The sequence below is a fragment of the Clarias gariepinus genome, chromosome 4 (assembly GCF_024256425.1).
Source record: "Clarias gariepinus isolate MV-2021 ecotype Netherlands chromosome 4, CGAR_prim_01v2, whole genome shotgun sequence".
NCBI classification, from domain to species: Eukaryota; Metazoa; Chordata; class Actinopteri; order Siluriformes; family Clariidae; genus Clarias; species Clarias gariepinus.
In genome coordinates, this window is record NC_071103.1 from 40,586,968 (window position 1) to 40,607,183 (window position 20,216).

Sequence of the window (20,216 nt, forward strand, 5' to 3'; positions counted from 1 at the left end):
CCAGCTGTGTGTCCATGAAGAGTGACCAGTCAATGGATTATCCAATACACTTTAGAGACACAGACTGTGTTACTGATCTGAGGTGAGAACAGTTTAATGTATGAGTGCAGTGTTTTATCACTCACACTCTCACATAATCAAACATCTCTCAGATATCTGTGTATTAACGGGTGTGTGATTGTAGGTATGAATATGATTTATAGTCCTTGTTAAAGTTTTAACTTGTGTTTTGTTTCTTCATAGACCACAGAAGAATAAACCAAACATCACTGAGAAGAGTCAGTTAGAGGAGATATTTAAGGTGTGTGTGTGTGTGTGTGTGTGTGTGAGTAATATCGTTACCTGTCAGCTGCCTGTGATGTGAGTAATCATTACATCTATTCCACTCTCACTGTAATGTGACAGAACACTAAGAGAGATCACGAGTGTATTCATTGGGTTCAAACACACAGAAATGTTCACTGACTCACCTGCATGTTTTTGTTTGTTTATTTACGCCCTAATCTGGAGCTGGACACCTTCTGTACAGGATTAGAATAAAATACAGCATTTTAAAATTCCAGTGCTCAATCAGACATCAAAGAAGTTTTACATTCAGTGATAAACACACACTCTTATGACATCATAATGTTTTTGTATTTTTTTCTTTCTGTTTCTAATCAGGAGCTGGAGCACAAAGTCATCACTCTGTTAAAGAATGAGCTGAAGAGATTTAAGAAGCTCCTGAGTCCAGATTACCCAGCATGCTCTGAGAGGGAGGTGGAGGATGAGGAGGATCAGAGCAGTGTCAGAGTGTCAGCGCTGAAGATCACACTGCACGTCCTGAAGAACATGAACCACACAGATCTCGCTAACACACTGCAGAACAGTAAGAGCTCATGGGCTCATAACATCACTTTAACTCAGTGGGGGAATACAGACATGACAGGTGGGGCACAATGAATGGAAGGGAATTAGTGGAAAATAATAGGAAAGTACCTATTCTAATTCATGCTTTTCTTTATTGACAATAAAGATCGGACACTCGAAGCTGAACAATCACACGTAAGGACTAGATCATTAATACAAGTAAATTAAAATAACATCAGAGAAAAAGTGGAACCATAGTGCAACAATAACGGTTTAACGTCGGCATGTTAATTGCAGAGGAACAATATATAAGGAAACATTCGGTATTATATATGTCATTTCATTTATTCCAATGTGTATGCTGATGTTTCTGTATTTTTGTTAAACATTAATATTTTATCAGGCAGTACTAGTCTGGCATTTCTAGTTTCCGGTGTGGCAACAATGTTGCTTTTTGATCCTTCAGGCGCTGAACAGAAGGGAAAATCAATATCGTTCTACGCTTTTTGTTGGTGTGCGGCATTTTACGATGATCCCTAAATCATTCGTTGCGCCGTAGAGAATAATAGTGTATAATTAAAACAAGTAAAAACATGTATAATTTAAGGCGGCTGTAGCTTAAAGACAATGTAGAGAGGAAATATATGTGGGTATCTTATTTGCGGGTTTATTTACGCAGCGATTGAATTCGGAGATGTGAATATAAAACTAACTTTACCGCGGACACAAATCGGGTCAGTAGCGTACTGTACTGTATGTAGTGAGCATAATAACGTCAATGGATACATTTCTTACATGGACCACAAAAAAGCAGGTGATTCAGCATCATCAGTCTAATCAACCAAAAGCCAGCCGAAAGGAAAACATGATGAAGCCTACTGTATGTTGCGCTTGGATTCATGGTGGGGATGATGGGGGCAGAGGAGAGACCCGTGTGTGTTTTGTGTCTTAAACCGCTGTCAGCAGACAGCACGAGACCGAAAAAAATATGAAAACAGAGACAACACACCCCAGTCACGTTAATAAGCCACTCGACTTCTTTGAAAGAAAGCTCTAGATAAGTGACGAAGTAAGTCTGTTATAACAATTGCACATGTATTTTATCTGTTTTGAACTTGGTGTTATTTGATCTTATTAGTTTAGAAATTGATATTTGAATAAACAGTAAACTTTTGTTGACAAGTTGGGCTTGAAAATTCGCCCACCCCCTTAAGTGGGGAATGACAGAAAATGTTTGAGAACCACTGATTTAACTTTAGAGGAAGGAAACTGCTGTAACTTTATTAAACACATCTCGTGGCGACCCCTTGCCGGGAGCAGCCGAAAGACCAACAAACAAACAAACATCTCATCATAATGATGTGCTTTTATCTACAGAATATAATAACAGATCAGTACTGACATTACATATGATATACAGATATGAAAATATGAATAGTCAACAGAGATGATCATAGAGTTTACATTTCATTTTTATTTTTATTAGTACTCGTCTCTGTGTACCGGCGAAACCTTAAATCCAAACTGAGTGAGAAATGTAAAAGAATAAATGAAGGAATCTCACAGCATGGAAGCTCAGCACTTCTGAATGAGATCTACACAGAGCTCTACATCACAGAGGGGTGGAGTGGAGACATTAATAATGAACATGAGGTGAGACAGATTGAGACAGCATCCAGGAGACCAGCAACACAGGAGACATCCATTAAATGTAATGATCTCTTTAAAGACGAGTCCATCAGAAGTGTGCTGACTAAAGGAGTTGCTGGAATTGGAAAAACAGTCTCTGTGCAGAAGTTCATTCTGGACTGGGCTGAAGGAAAAGCAAATCAGGATATCGCCTTAATGTTTTCACTTCCCTTTAGAGAGCTGAATCTGATGAAGCAGAAACATCTCAGTCTAATGGATCTTCTTCATCACTTTTTCCCAGAAATCAAAGGATTAAAATTAATAGACTGTGAGATCAACAAAGTTCTGTTCATCTTTGATGGTCTGGATGAGTGTCGACTTCCTCTAAATTTCCAGAATGAGAGATTGTGTGATGTGACAGAGTCAGCCTCAGTGGATGTGCTGCTGACAAACCTCATCAAGGGGAACCTGCTTCCCTCTGCTCTCCTCTGGATCACCTCTAGACCAGGAGCAGCCAATCAGATCCCTCCTGAGTGTGTAGACCAGGTAACAGAGGTACCAGGGTTCAGTGATCCTCAGAAAGACGAGTACTTCAGGAAGAGGATGAATGATCAGAGCCTGGCCAATGAAATCATCTCACACATGAAGTCTTCAAGAAGCCTCTACATCATGTGTCACATCCCAGTCTTCTGCTGGATCTCAGCCACTGTTCTAGAGAGAATGTTGGGAGGAACAGAGAGTGGAGAGATCCCCAAGACTCTGACTCAAATGTTCACACACTTCCTGATCTTTCAGATCAAACACAAGGACCAAAAGTACCATCAGAAATGTGACCCTGATCCTCAGCAGACCAGAGAGAGTATCCTGGCTCTGGGAAAACTGGCTTTCCAACAGCTGGAGAAAGGAAACCTGATCTTCTATGAGGAAGACCTGAGAGAGTGTGGCATTGATGTCAGAGAAGTGTCAGTGTACTCAGGAGTGTGTACCCAAATCTTCAGAGAGGAGTTTGGGCTTCACCTGGGGAAGGTGTTCAGCTTTGTACATCTGAGTGTTCAGGAGTTTCTGGCTGCTTTATACACATTTCTCTCCTTCATCAACAAAAAGACTACAAGACAACAAACCACTGATCTGTCTGATCTTTTCTCCAAATCAAACATGTCTGATTTCCTGAAGGGTGCAGTGGACAAGGCCTTACAGAGTGAGAATGGACACCTGGACCTTTTTATTCGCTTCCTCCTGGGTCTCTCACTCGAGTCCAATCAGACTCTCTTACGAGACCTACTGCCTCAGACAGGAAGCAGCTGTCACAACAAACAGGAAACAGTCAAGTACATCAAGAAGAAGATCAGGGAGAATCCATCTCCAGAGAAATCCATCAATCTCTTCCACTGTCTGAATGAACTACATGATCATTCTCTAGTGCAGGAAGTACAACATTACCTAAACAAAGGGGGTTCTAGGTGTCTCAGTGGAGTCAGTCTCTCCCCTGCTCAGTGGTCAGCTCTGGTGTTTGTGTTGCTGAACTCAGAAGAGAATCTGGATGTGTTTAATTTGAGTAAATATGACAGATCAGATAAATGTCTTCTGAAGCTGCTGCCAGTCGTCAAAGCATCCAGAAAAGCTGAGTGAGTCATTTAATAACCATTTATAAATATCACAGTTTAAAATGATTTAATAACTGTATTACTAACTACATGAACTTTATTTATTTATATATTTCTCTAACATGGAGTAATGAGAGTGTTTACTAAATAGAGAGCATTGTTTATTAAATAACTCTTTTTTTCTGTTTTAGTGTTTATTTTTTACATTTTTACATTTAAATTTCAGATTTAGTGAAAAATTTAAGTTTCTGTAACTTGCAAATTATTCCACACTTATTGATTATTAATTTTAAGACACACACACACACACACACACACACACAATAAAAAAACAGATAAAATGTGCATAAATGTATATGAAAATATATGAGAAAAGTCAGATTTCAGGTTGTTTTTCCATCCATTAAACATGTTAATACATAATTAGTCAATATTTACAGTTGATTTAATAAATACAAACACAAATATTAAGATGTTTAACTGCAGATTTAGACTGTACGTGTGTGTGTGTGTGTGAGAGAGAGAGAGAGAGAGAGATGTCAGTGTTCTGATGTATCATCATTTCTCTCCCAGGCTGTGTCGGTGTGATCTCACAGATGAAAGCTGTAGAGTTCTGTCCTCAGTTCTCAGCTCAAACTCCTCCAGTCTGAGAGAACTGGACCTGAGTTTCAATAACCTGCAGGATTCAGGAGTGAAGCTGCTCTCTACTGGACTGGAGAATCCACACTGTACACTGGAGACACTCAGGTCAGATCATCACTTTCACATTCTGTTTATCTGATTGTCATTATTATAGTATAAACCTAATAATAGTCAAATGTAGAGCAACAAGTCTGATGTATAACAAGAGACTGAGAAAATATTAAACACTTTGTGTGTGTGTGTGTGTGTGTGTGTGTGTGTGCGCCATGTGGTGGATTGACACCCTGTCCAGTGTGACCCCACTTCCTGTCCTAAGTCTCCTGTGATAGACTCCAGGCTTCTCATGACCCTGTACAGGATAAACACTATGGAAAACTAATAAATTAATAATAATTATCAGTGATACATTTCACTCTATACCAGGGGTCGGCAACCTTAAATGAAAAGGAAACACCAGAAGACACAAAACCCTTTTGTATAAAGCCCCCCAGGGGTCATGTGGTAAAATAAATAACACTAATAACACTGAATACTAAACTGAGTGTGTGGATTAATAAACTGTGCATTTCTCTGAATACGCCGTTTTCACAGGGGCGGGGCTAAGAGAAACGCATCTCGATGGGGGAACATCAACACAACACCAGTAAACTAATCAGTGGCTCAGTTTAGTAATCAGTGAGCACAGTTTGTTCGGTTGTGTTTTGATTTACCACATGACCCCTGGGGGGCGCCGTACTTCTGACATCTAAAATGAAGATAACACTGACTATATAATTATTTTTATCTTTATTCTACATATAAAATTATTTCATTTATGAAGCCAATGAACTGCTACAGAGAAAACACAATCTTATTTCTGCAACAAAAACATTTTGTACTCCGAAAAAAAAACGTTGAGTTGAAGGTTATTTTCAAATAAAATACTGAATGTCTATTTGTCCTCCTCGTTTTTATGAAATAAAAAGTCAAACTTAAATTATCCACCTGCAGCAACCAAAAGTTGTCCTGTGTCCGTGTCCCGTCATCCTTTTATGGTGTGTACTGGAGCGTGCAGTCAGTGTCAATCTGAATAAACCCGCGACTCGAAAAGCTCAATAAATCGTGTACCGGCGGAGTCACACATCGGTGGTTGTGACGCATATTCTAAGTGAAAAAAAATTTAACACCTTTTATTTTAATGTTACAAGATCACCATAATCTTGAAATTTAGACTTACATTAAAACAAACTAAGAAACTAAGATAAAATACATTTAAATGAAATATTCATTATTTATGTTCCAAAGCCACAGGGAGCCGCAGCAGAGGGATGAAAGAGACACATGCGGCTCCGGAGCCGAGGGCTGACGACTCCTGCTCTATACTAATGTTGGGACGGTTAATAAATAGGATAAACTGAAAAAAATAACAAAAATGTTTCATTTATTTTACTTGTTTATCCTGGTCACATGACTTCTGTTCAAAACTTTCCACCATTTTTGATGTTCCTGCTGACTTCATCCATCTCCCTACTGTTTACATCCATATTGTATCTTCATGTTATGTCATGGTAATTTCTGAGGACGTTCACAAGCTCAACACAAAACTAACACAGGATATGTGAAACAGCCATCAGAGGCGTGTGTGTGTGTGTGTGTGTGTGTGTGTGTGTGTACACTTAATTAAAAGCAAGTATATTTCTGCCCTTAATCATCACATAGTTAATAAAAAAATATATTTAAAAAAATCAGGTAAAGTTCAGGTGATCAGCGAACATCATCAGGGTGAGACAGGAGCAGAAATCTGAAAAACAGAAACAGGATCAAAACTGTAAAAACCATCAGGACATAAATGTTTAATATAGACTGGGACTAACACACACAGAACATATAATACATACACCAGGGTGTGTAAGTGAACGTATGTGTGTGTGTGTGTTGATCTATACAGTAACTGTTGATCTCTCTACAGGCTGATACACTGCAGTATTACAGGTGAAGGTTGTGCTGCTTTGGTTTCAGCTCTGAGGTCAAACCCCTCATCACACCTGAGAGAACTGAACCTAAACTACAATCAACCAGGAAAATTAGGAGTGAAGCTGCTCACTGATCTACTGAAGGATCCACACTGTACACTGGAGAAACTAGAGTGAGTTACTGACACACACACACACACACACACACACACACTCTGTAAGATATTTTTTAAATACAGTAGGTAGTCAAGGGGAATGTCTATTACTGCCATTTGACGCAGTTTTTAAATATTATTTGAGCTTAAGTCATAAAAAAATCATATGTTGTATCGAGAAATACTAGTGATGGTAATTTCCACATCAAAGTACTTTATACAACAAACATCAGCACCACGTCTATTGACATTTGTACAATAATGAGTTCAAAAAATGGTTAAATGTTGTTTAAACAGACATGTTCACTAGCTAACAGTTTCATTTGTACGAAGAATTAACTGGTTTATTGTTATTATTTTTTGAAAAATGTTACATTTGAAGACATCAAACTTAAAATATAGAAATAACTGGAAAAATAGACTTTCAGAATAGAACTTCAGAATAAGTTAAAGAATACACTCTAAAAAATACTGTGTTGTTTCTGTAAACACCTGGTTGGGTTATTTTGACCCAACAACAGTTTTATTCTTTATTCTTTGGTTTCTCCAAACAGCCTGTAAAATGTTAAAAATATTACTGTTACTGTGTCACAAAGTGTAGTTTTAAGAGTTGTTTAGGCGAGAATGTATGTCTTTACAGCTCACAAGCTCCATCGGTTATTAAACATAGCGTCTGTTTAGAAAAAAAGGTCCCAACATTTTCGGAGATTTGGCGATGCCCATGTACATGCCTTATGTACCGGCCTAACGCAGCCTCACCGCGGAAAGATTTTCTGAAAAACTGCCGCTGGCTGTGATGTCTGTAATTGTTAAAACAGCGAAGGTATTATATTTTGGTTATTTCTAATCTTCTTTGGTATAATACGGTTATAGTATAATATCGCAGCTGTGTGACGCATCCTGTACTCTGCAGTCCAGACTCTTTGGTGGATGTTGATTTTAAAGTTTTTTTTTTGTTTTTTTTTCTTTGATGTTACCTAGACAAGGCAGTGTCTTCCCACCTGGGAGTTTCTCCAGCATACTGATTTTGTCATGTCAGCCTGATGGACATAAGTCCTCATCTGTTAAATTTTTGAAAACAACAGTTTTTTCAGCCCACGTTTTAATAATCAATAATATAAAAAAAAATGTTTAATTGTTCTTGTTCTTAAATTTATATTAAAGTAAATGAAATCATAATAGGTAAAACAGTAAAATAAATAGTTTAATAGTTTAAATAGTTAATATATATTAAGATGGGGAATGTTTGATGTCATGTGGGCATTATAAGACTGAAAAAATACTTTATTAATTGTGGGCTATTTTTGTTTATCTACAATATTTGTTTATTTAATTTAAATGAGGTTTGGGCTCGGGATTGAGCCGCCACCGTAATTCTTCTCTTTAATTTCCTACGTAGTCTAATCAGCGCTTTTTGAGAGCGCGGAGGAATTTTGTTGTACTAAATAATATTTATGCCGTATAATCAGGGGCTCTTATTCCTATTTATCCTGGGATGTTGTTCTTTTAGTGTTACTGTGTGTGCTTTACAATGTCAGACAACATTCAAATGCAAATAATTCACCCCCCAGGTGTGAATCAGCTGTTTTCACCTATACATTCAGAGAAACTGAAATGCCCCCCTTCCCACTTTAGGACCCTCTTGGATCTGAGGCTCTTCTGAAGAACTGCAGTGCTCCAGGCCTCTTCTTAAATTTGTGTAAATTTTAAATCTTCTGGATTCTAGATTCTAAAATTGACATCGTTAACGTATTGAATTCATGGAATGGAAGAAATTGTGATTTTCCTTATCATAACATACGTTACCTCTACACACAATAATTTTCTTTGGTATGCTTATAAAATGTTTTAATTTGACATTTTATCTAAAAATATATAATAATAATAATAAGAAGAAGAAGAAGAAGAAACCAAATAAAATGATTCCATTTGTATTTTCCATTTGTAAAAAGGCATAAAAATCATGGGTTGTGTATCGAGTGATTAAAAACAATATAAGACATGGTATAATATGGAAACTTTCCATTTCTTCCATTCCAGTCATTAAAAAACAGTAACAATGTCAATTTTGGAATCCACAGAAGGTCAGTGGTCCAAGCACAACGTAATAATCTTTCTATGATAAAATGACTCGTGGCACGCTTTAGTTTTAAATAATCATTCAATGCTGAACACAAACAGCATAAAAGCATTATAATAATAACCAGAATAATAATTATGCTTTTTGTGCTGTTTGTGTCCAGCATTGAATAATTATTTGATCATGAATGGCTGAAATAAAGCTCCTCACATCGCGCGCGCTTTCACTTTTAAAAAATGCAGTGTTTAATCAGCAAGTATATATTTATGCTCTGTTGTTTTTCTGGGGTACTGATTTTACAGTTTTTGTTTGCTTTGCAGAAGTCGCCCCTCTTTATGATAGATGAATATTATGACTGAAACAAAGCTGCTCCTATCGGCTCTTAGCGGCAGAGAGATGAAAAGTGCAAAATGAAAGCGTGAACCAAAAACAGCAGTTACATTTTATTCATAAAATACTCTGATTACAAACAACAACACGGCACAATGCATGTGTGTGAATGGCTGAAATGTGGTTGTGAATAAGCCTTTTAGCGATTGTAAAATGTTCGCGTGAACCCACGGTGTGCGTGTGCGCTCTTTCACTTTGCCGAGTTTTGATCAAAATGCAGACGAACACGCGCAATCCATCCCGAGAAATACAACAAACACAAATCAAATTTATACTCGCTAAATAAACACTGTGTGAAACGTACGCTTTATTTTAGTCATAATATACTAACATATTTTTGCTGTGTAGTGGACCGCGCGTGCATAGCCTCTCGTGGGAGAACCTTTCTCTAAACACGCCGTTTTAACGGGGGTGGGGTTAAGAAAGTGAAGTGAAGTGAAGTGAAGTGAGGGGGCTATGAAGGTGATCATGTCATCTCGTCATCTCCGCAGCAGTGGATGCGCCAGTCATTCACGTTTCCTATGAATTACATAATCTGCAATTTGTTTTCCATTAGTTTATATAAAAGCAGACATTTTGCTTTCTGTAAGTATATATTTTTCACGTCTGTGAGGCGAGTATACACAGAGTTTCGGTTCATTTTCTGACGCGCTCAAGTTCGCTCAACCGATCGGGAATAGCGCTGTATCTCTGTTTACTTTTATTATTTTACAACATCATAACGTTTTGTCTTCATTGTGCGTGCACTTAAATAAAAGTAAAGTCTTATAAAGGCTATGTATCTTATATAGGTTAATTATTTAGTTTTTGCCCATTAATCTGACAACACCTGTGACTCACCCCTGTTTTCTGATACACACACCCAGAGTTTTCTGGCTACGCGAGTGTTACACATGATAAAATATAAAGTCTCACTCTGTTAACATTTACTTTGCTTAAATTCGATGCAAATAAGAAACTCTTATATTTAATATAAATTCTAAATTTGTACTGTAATTTTAGTACTGTGATGATAAATTCGTTTAGTGTTTCAATTGTATTTTATATTAATTTCAGGTAATAAATCTACTACAAATTTAAAGAACACAAAAATATAAGATGACAAAAAAGAAAACCTACATATGTAGCTTTTCTAATTACACATGATAAAATCTAAAGGCTCCCATTTTAACACTTACTTTGATTAAATTTGATTCTAAAAGATTTAATTTAATTAAAATTCTACATTATGAATTCTTTTAACTACAATGTTTCACTTGATTTTTATCCGCTACTACGTGCAGCTCTAAAGGAGCTGCGGCGCATTAATCCTGCAGAGAATGAACTGATGCCCGAGTCGTCAGTCTATAGTTATATAGCGCCACTCAGCAGTAAAAGCCAGCAAACGCACAAACCCCAATGCTGCCGCCGAGCGCCGCGGTAAAACCAGAATACCGCTTGAGTAACATCTGTACACTAAGTTAATTCTACTCTCTTCCTCTTGAATATGATCTTAAGGTGCTAACTCTCCCTCTCTCTCTTCTTCTCTCTCTCTCTCTCCACATACACTGGGTGTGATAAGACGTGTGTAAGACTGTTTGGCGTCTTGCCGAGTTTAGACAGACTGTCCATTTTTTCACCACTTTTCTTAGTGAATGTTGTTAGCAAAATGGAGCTAATAGATTAGCGTGAGAGAGAGTGGGTGGGGCACCATGGCCTGTGAGTCCGGTGTGGAGACTTTGTCTCTCCGACATGGCGTTAGGTGTGTGCTGGGGGACGGTGTACAGGTAGAGGAGGTGCTGTTAGTGGTGGGAGAGCAAGTCGGGTGTGAGAGTATCTACTGCCTCCCAGATAAACAAGGTGATGATGGTGTTTCTCACAAATATGAATCTTGTGAGCTCGATAATAAAGACTTGAATTAGTGTGAGAGGATCCACGGTACACAGTTACCCCGCTGTCTGCCCCTCTCTAACGTGCCCCCGTTTATTAAGGATGAGGCAATAATGAAGGAGCTGACCCGCTTTGGAAAGTTCGTCTGTCCTATGAGAGCTATCCCGCTCAGGTGTAAGAGCTCCAACATGAGACACATCCTGTCTTTACAACCGGAAAATTTTAATGGTTTTAAATAACCAAGAACAGACATTAAATGTAGATTTTTTAAGTGTAAAGAGGGGAACAGCAGTCATTGCCACCAGGGAGTGGCTGAGGTTTTTCGATTATGGGGACGTAGGACATAAAAGGCTAAACTGTCCACACGGAGCTGTGCTTGAACCTGAGGCTCGAACACCCTGAACACACCGCACCCGGCGCTGACACCAACACTGACACCACTGTAAACAGTGCGAGTACAGAATCCACCACTGAGTGACCCTGTCCCTAATACTGACTCCACCCACAATGTCTGCAATGGAGAGATACAGGAGCAACAGACCATCAGACCACCACCGACACCCAAAGACACACAGACAGAAAACACTGCAGCTGAACCCAGGAAAAAAAGAGAGGAGACTCCCACTACAGAACCCACTAACGAACCCACTACTACCATCACCAAGAGGAAAACACAAAGTGAGACTCTGAGTGCAGCAGCACAGGATAGTGAGGGAGCAACGCGCGCACACACACACACACACACACAAACACACACACACACACCCCTATGCACATTGAGGAACAAGCAAACCCCTTTTTCTCAGAGCAACTAAATCACTTGCAGATGCCGGAAGTAAAAAAAAGACGCTTAGTAAAAACACTACTACAAAGTACAGAGAAAAAAAAAGTCCACTGTCACTTAGGAGAACAGAGACAGTAATTTGTATATTAATAATTTGTATATATATCTATAATCTCACAATAAAGAGTGTATAAAACTCTCTCTCTGTCTCTCTCTCTAACACCTCCTGGTTCGTCTCTGGATGAACATCTGTACAACTTCCACTCTTTGTTCTTCAGGATTTCACCAGGACGTGTTTAAATGGTTCATGTCCTTTTTGGGATCAGATGTTCATACCACCAGGCGTTTGGCTAAACATATAAATACTCAAAGTCTTTTATTGTTAATAAACAGAGACCTTTCTGACAAACAAAGTGTGTGTTTGTGTGTGTGTGTGTGTGTGTGTGTGTGCGCGTATATGACTGTCTTTCCTGGAGTCAGTAAGATTATCGAGCACAGCGGACAGACCAAGAGACTCGTTTATTTAAATACGAAACTTTAAAACTTTACACACACACACACACACACACACACACAAAGTTGCAGTCAGAGGTTCACATCATGACCATAAACACTGCAGCAAAATTTTCCCTTTTAATGATTTCTTTGAGCCGGTCCGAAATAAACTAAATCTTGTGATAATTTGTCTGATTTTCTTTTTATTTAAACTGTATGATGTAAAACTGTGTGTGTGTGTGTGTGTGTGTGTGTGTGTGTGTGTGTGTGAGAGAGAGAGAGAGAGAGATGTCAGTGTTCTGATGTATCATCATTTCTCTCCCAGGCTGTGTCAGTGTGACCTCACAGATGAAAGCTGTAGAGTTCTGTCCTCAGTTCTCAGCTCAAACTCCTCCAGTCTGAGAGAACTGGACCTGAGTGTCAATAACCTGCAGGATTCAGGAGTGAAGCTGCTCTCTGCTGGACTGGAGAATCCACACTGTACACTGGAGACACTGAGGTCAGATTGTAGCGCAGCCACATAAAAGGGCATTTTAACTATAACAGGGAAATGGATTAAGGAGCTAATGCTGCTCACCTGTGCTCGTAAAATTGCCCGATCTGGTTTTATTTGTCCCCATAGACAGTGTTGGTCACAGGGTAAGCTCTCGCGAGCATGCGCAATCGTAGCGCGAGAGAACCCGGAAGCGGCGTCGGGTCACGTGTGCCGGTATAAAGCCGGAACCGGCAAGTGGCTCTGCACGGAGAGATTTACCTAGCGCGCTGTTTATTCTGAGAGAGAGTTTGTTGGATGGTTCGAAAGGAGTACTTTTCCCCGGTTGGATTATTCCTCATAGACACTAACAATTCACCTCTCGTTCCGTTGCTCGAGCTCCCGGATTTGTCATCGATACCGGTGAGGCCGAGCCAATCTCTCCCGTGCATCATTTCACACACTGCAATATCATTAACTCTGGACAATCATACACGCACTCACACACCCGCATACACCATACACATTGTTTCTATTTGTATATATTTTGTATATATTGGTTTTTGGTGCACCTTGTTTGTTTGTTTGTTTGTTTGTTTGTTGGTTTAATACACGTTGGTTTGGTTTATATATAGTTATTGTGTCGCGTCTTTACTTGTCCTGTCTTGATTGCGCAATACCGGAAGTGTTGTTTGAAAACCCGTATTTTGATTCTCGACCCCGTAGCAAAGTAACTAGTGGTTTAATTAAATCCAAGTGTTACATAGTGGTGGCCCGTACGGGGAGTCTGTTTGTTTGGGTATTTTTCCGGTGTTGTGTGACTTTGGGGAGCAAAATAGACGCTAACATGGCTAGCGCTAAGGCTAACGTTAATGCTAATGCTAGTAGGGCCGGGAGGGCCAACTTTGTTGTTGCAAGGAATAGTTTGTATGATGTAGATGATGATGATGTAGATACTTGTGGGACACAACGTGGCTCCACAGCTGAAACATCTTCTATGCTTAGTTCATTGTATATATCGGCTAGATATGATGATGATGATGATGATAGAGTCGCTCATATATCTGGTGTTACTAATGTTGTAAAAACGATGCAGAATGAACTTGAGCAATGTAAAATGGATGTGGAGGCTATGTCTGAACAAGTGGGTATGTTAGAGAGGGGTTTTAAAGAATCCATAAACAGCAGTTGCAATCGGGAAATCAGTTTCCGGCAGGCAGTGGACGCCAGAATCGACGAGTTGGAACGCTACTGCCACGAGTCGCTGGAAAAACTGGAAAGAGCCATAGCTGACTGTTTTCTGCGTCGTGATGTCATCTGGGAGAAACAGATGAAGAAACTGCGCCTCTCTAACTCACTCACTAACCACAAGTTGCTAAACTACACTCCTGCATCTACACAAACTCCATCCCTACATTCCTCGGGATGGCCAAACACTGCATCCACAAAGAAGGCCGGCAAAGGGGCGAAAGATTTTCGGCAGAAGGAGGGTGCCCAACACAGCCAGGAGAAGGCGACGGAGGGAGCCCCAGAGCCCACTTCTGCCCGGTCCCAGGCCGGACCCTCCAATGCCCAGCCCCTTTCTGCACCCTCTCAGCTCTACTATGCCGTGCCACGGAAAGCGGAACCTCCAAACTTTAAATCAGAACTGTCCTCGGCTCCACCCAGAGACCTGGCGGAGGTGGAACGTCCAAAGCAGGAAGGTCTCCAGGTGGCTCTTCTGGCCACTGTGGTGGATGCCGGAGAGATCCAGAACCAGGGGGTCTCCTTTGAACATCACCAAGGGGCGTTACATCGTAGAGTGCTGAGGAAGAAGGGAGGAGCTCTCCAGCTGGTAATCCCGCCATCACAGACCCAGACGTTCCTGCAAGACTTTCATCGAAAGCCAACGGGTGGCCACCGGGGGGGGCTAAAGACACTACTGAGCCTCCTAGACGTCGCCTGGTGGCCCTCCATCCGCAAGGACGTCTGGCGGTACGTGGAAACCTGCGAGGTCTGCCAGAGCACCCGGAGCCAGGCCAAGGGAACCAGGGGCCATCGGAGATCGGCCACGCCCCTAGCCCGACATCCCGGTAAACCTGGGGGAAGAGCCGGGAGCTACCACCTGCCAGACCGCCCCAGAGACAGCTGCAGCAGCCTACCACCCAACAACACTCCACAGACCCAGCCACACTTACAAAATCAATCTACCCAAGGACCACAGCGGAGGAAGAGACTCAACTACCACCAGAAAGTCAGCCAGCCAAAAATGCCAGCTACCTCAATTCCCGGCAGAACAAGGCGCCAGAGCTACCGGGCGAGCTGGTTTGGCGACGGGCACCCTCTCTTTCCTCTGCCCAGCAAAACTTTTCAGTTGAGCTAGCGCCCAAGTGGGAGGGACCAGCAGAAATAAAAAACAAAATAGGACCAAATAATTACACAGTGTCTTGGGGCAATCCACAAAAAACTGGTACAGTGAATGTGGTCAATCTGAAGCGCTGTTACGGACGTTCTCCTCAGACGCCGGAGGCTTGGGGGGGGGTCTATGTAGCGCGGCCACATAAAGGGGCATTTTAAGTAGCAGGGAAAGGGTTACGGCTCACCTGCGCAATGGAATTTGCCCGATCTGGTTTTATTTGTCCCCATAGACAGTGTTGGTCCAGGGTAAGCTCTCGCGAGCATGCGCGATCGCAGCGCGAGGGAACCCGGAAGCGGCGTCGGGTCACGTGTGCCGGCATAAAGCCGGAACCGGCAAAGTACTCGGGACGGAGAGATGAGACAGCGCGCTGCATTTGGTTTCCCTCTGATCGTGGGGCTGGACTTCTTAAAAGCCACAGGAGCGACCTTGGACGTCGCACGCGGGGAGTACGGGCTGAAAACAGAGGAGGGAGTCACATATCATCCCTTCATAATGTCCCAACCCCACTCTGCGCCATCTACGTCAGCTCTAAGGAGACACCCTCATCTCCCGGCTACAGCTAACCTGTATCTAGCCTTACCGGTGACTCCTGATGATCTCCTATGCGTGGAGGAAAACAGAAAAAGTGTGACATCCTGGGACACCGACAATGAAGAGGAGCTGCTGAAACTAATGGCCACTTGGCCCCGCACCACCTCCAACATCTTGGGCAAAACAGCATTAGAGAGACACAAAATCACTTTATCTGACGACACCCCATTTAGATCCAGAGCGTACCGAGTATCACCCTTAAAGAAAAAGATTATAGAAGATCAAGTCGACCAGATGCTGAAGGACAACATCATCGAACCTTCCTGTTCATCATGGTCGTCACCTGTTGTTTTAGTACCTAAACCCGATGGGACTTACCGTTTCTGTGTAGATTTTAGAAAATTGAACAGCAAAACCAAACCTGATGCATATCCAATGCCTTTAATACACGACATCATTGAATCACTGGATGGCGCCTCCTGGTTCTCAACATTGGATCTGCAATCCGGTTACTGGCAGGTGGAGATGGAGAGAGACAGCTGTGAGAAGACCGCCTTCATCACTACCAAAGGTCTGTTTCAATTCCGGTCCATGCCCTACGGACTCAGAAACGCAGCTGCAACGTTCCAACGACTGATGGAGAAAGTCTTGGCGGATCTAAGAGGAAAGTATTGCTTCGTCTATATAGATGACATTATTATTTACTCACAATCACTAGAACAACATAGAATGCATCTCAACGCAGTATTTTCCAGACTCACCCAAGCCAATCTCTCCCTCAACATGAAGAAGTGTCATTTCTTCAAAAGGCGGCTGAAGTTCCTCGGTCATGTCATCTCTGAAGAAGGTGTGCAGTTAGACCCGGAGAAAACCAAGGCGGTGGCAGAATATCCTCCTCCACAAGACTTAAAATCTCCAACGTTTTCTGGGTCTCGCGGGCTGGTATCACAAGTTCATTCCCCACTTTGCCGACATAACAGCTCCATTAAATAATTTAAAAAGAAAGGGAGTAAAATGGGAGTGGACCGAAGAATGCCAGAACAGCATGGATGTCATCAAACACGCACTTCAAAACCCACCAGTACTAATACAACCGAACCTAAATCTGCCATTCCAATTGCACACCGACGCCAGCGAAGTGGGCCTGGGAGCCATCCTCACCCAAACGTCAGCAGAAGGAGAACGAGCAGTAGCTTACGCCTCACGAATGTTGAGAGGAGCTGAGCAGAATTACTCCACATCAGAAAAGGAGTGTTTGGCCGTGGTCTGGGCTGTAGAAAAATGGAGGCACTATCTAGAAGGTCGTGCTTTTGAGGTCTTTACCGACCATGCCGCCCTGTCATGGGCCTTCAACTGCCCGAAAACCAGCTCTCGTCTCACCCGATGGACGTTACGCCTACAACAGTTCGTTTTTACAGTACATCATAGAAAAGGCTGCTTAAATCTGGGACCAGATGCGCTATCCCGGGCGCCCACGCCGTTAGAAGTGGGCACCGCTCCATGTCTCGCCATCACAACCTCTAAATGTTCATCCGACTTACCAAACGACCTGTGTGAGATAACGCAAGCCCAACATGAGGACCCCACCATCACGAAGCTGCTCTCTAAAGACCAGCCACGAAGCACAAGAGAGCAGAGGGTCTCGTTCGAACATCACCAAGGGGCGTTATATCGCCGGGTACCGGTAAGACACGGAGAAAAATTTCAACTAGTTGTCCCCCAGTCATTAATAAAAAGGTTTTTACACTACTATCATGACAATCCCTTGGGAGGACACCTGGGGCAACTAAAAACCCTGCTGAGGTTACTAAATGTGGCATGGTGGCCCACGGTGCGGAAAGACGTCTGGCACTATGTGAGAACTTGCAGCGTCTGTCAACAGTATAAAACAGAAAACACTAGACCTAGTGGGCTACTACAGAGCACGGAGGTTCCAGAGCCAGGACACACCGTGGGATTGGACATCATGGGTCCTTTTCCCCGAAGTAAAAGGCAAAATGAATATCTGCTGGTGGTGGTAGATTATTTCACCAAATGGGTGGAGATGTTTCCCCTCAGGGATGTAAAGACGCCAAAACTGGTGAAGGTTCTAAGAGAGGAGATCTTTACTAGATGGGGAGTCCCCAAATATCTAGTTTCCGATCGAGGTCCCCAGTTTACGTCTCAGCTACTGGCACACCTCTGCCAAACCTGGGGGAGCGTCCAAAAGCTAACTACGAGCTACCACCCACAAACGAACCTGACGGAACGAATTAACCAAACTCTGAAGACAATGATCGCTTCATACGTCGGGGACCATCACCAAAACTGGGACCAATGGTTACCAGAGCTCAGATTCGCCATCAATACAGCCCAACAGGAAACTACTGGAAAGACACCTGCAGAACTCACACTGGGTCGGCAACTAAAAGGGCCACTCGAAAGGCTCATGAATCACCCTCCAACACCTGATCACACAGCCTACTCATTACTAGACCGACAACAACTTATCATGGAGGAGGTGAGACAAAGAGTAAAACAACAACAGTCCAAACAAGCTAGATACTACAATGCCCGGAGAAAAGATGCGCACTTTAAACCGGGAGATCTAGTTTGGATAAAAACTCACCCACTCTCCTCCGCAGCGAAAAGATTTTCTGCCAAGCTAGCGCCCAAGTGGGAGGGACCAGCAGAAATAAAAACCAAAAAGGGACCAATTAACTACACGGTGTCTTGGGGAAATCCACAAAAAACTGATATAGTGAACGTGGTTAATCTAAAGCGCTTTTACGGACGTTCTCCTCAGACGCCGGAAGCTTGGGGGGGGGTCTATGTAGCGCAGCCACATAAAAGGGCATTTTAACTATAACAGGGAAATGGATTAAGGAGCTAATGCTGCTCACCTGTGCTCGTAAAATTGCCCGATCTGGTTTTATTTGTCCCCATAGACAGTGTTGGTCACAGGGTAAGCTCTCGCGAGCATGCGCAATCGTAGCGCGAGAGAACCCGGAAGCGGCGTCGGGTCACGTGTGCCGGTATAAAGCCGGAACCGGCAAGTGGCTCTGCACGGAGAGATTTACCTAGCGCGCTGTTTATTCTGAGAGTGAGTTTGTTGGATGGTTCGAAAGGAGTACTTTTCCCCGGTTGGATTATTCCTCATAGACACTAACAATTCACCTCTCGTTCCGTTGCTCGAGCTCCCGGATTTGTCATCGATACCGGTGAGGCCGAGCCAATCTCTCCCGTGCATCATTTCACACACTGCAATATCATTAACTCTGGACAATCATACACGCACTCACACACCCGCATACACCATACACATTGTTTCTATTTGTATATATTTTGTATATATTGGTTTTTGGTGCACCTTGTTTGTTTGTTTGTTTGTTTGTTTGTTGGTTTAATACACGTTGGTTTGGTTTATATATAGTTATTGTGTCGCGTCTTTACTTGTCCTGTCTTGATTGCGCAATACCGGAAGTGTTGTTTGAAAACCCGTATTTTGATTCTCGACCCCGTAGCAAAGTAACTAGTGGTTTAATTAAATCCAAGTGTTACAAGATCATCACTTTAACATTCTGTTTATCTGATTGTCATTATTATAGTATAAACCTAATAATAGTCAAATGTAGAGCAACAAGTCTGATGTATAACAAGAGACAATATTATACATTTGACTATTTAAACCTTTAAAGTACTAATTAAATTTTGAATACAGTTTGGTGATGTAATGGTTAGAACTGTGGTCTTGTACCTGTAGGCTTGAGGGTTCAATTTCCGCCTCGGGTCTGTGTGTGTGGAGTTTGTATGTTCTTGGTGGGTTTCCACTGGGTCTCCAGTTTCCTAACAAAGACATGCAGATTAGAATAAATGGAATTACCAAACTGCCTGTGTGTGTGTGTGTGTGTGTGTGTGTGTGTGTGTGTGTGTGTGTGTGTTGATCTATAACTGTTGATCTCTCTACAGGCTGGAACTCTGCAGTATTACAGGTGAAGGTTGTGCTGCTCTGGTTTCAGCTCTGAGGTTAAACCCCTCATCACACCTGAGAGAACTGAATCTGAACAACAATAAACCAGGAAAATCAGGAGTGAAGCTGCTCACTGATCTACTGAAGGATCCACACTGTACACTGGAGAAACTAGAGTGAGTTACTGACACACACACACCACACACACACACAGACACGCACGCACGCACGCACGCACGCACGCACGCACGCACGCACGCACGCACGCACGCACGCACGCACACACACACACACACACACACACACTCAAAGAGTAACAGTGATTTGGGGGTTTAATATCTCTTTATACACTTCAGAGGAGATTCTGTATCCTAATGTGTTTGTACAGTAATAAACCTGGTCACTGTATCAGGCCAC

The 20,216-nt window shown here is 42.1% G+C and overlaps 1 protein-coding gene across 1 annotated transcript in view; it reads left to right on the top strand.

Moving 5' to 3' along the window:
• The window catches only part of LOC128520720 (NACHT, LRR and PYD domains-containing protein 12-like), a 101,170-nt gene extending 81,191 nt beyond the window's left edge, over positions 1-19,979 (top strand). Inside the window, exons 10-12 of the mRNA XM_053495088.1 lie at positions 6,673-6,849; positions 12,775-12,948; positions 19,799-19,979. Coding sequence (XP_053351063.1) covers positions 6,673-6,849; positions 12,775-12,948; positions 19,799-19,979 — 532 coding nt within the window. The remainder of the gene's footprint in view (positions 1-6,672; positions 6,850-12,774; positions 12,949-19,798) is intronic.
• Positions 19,980-20,216: the final 237 nt, after the last annotated feature.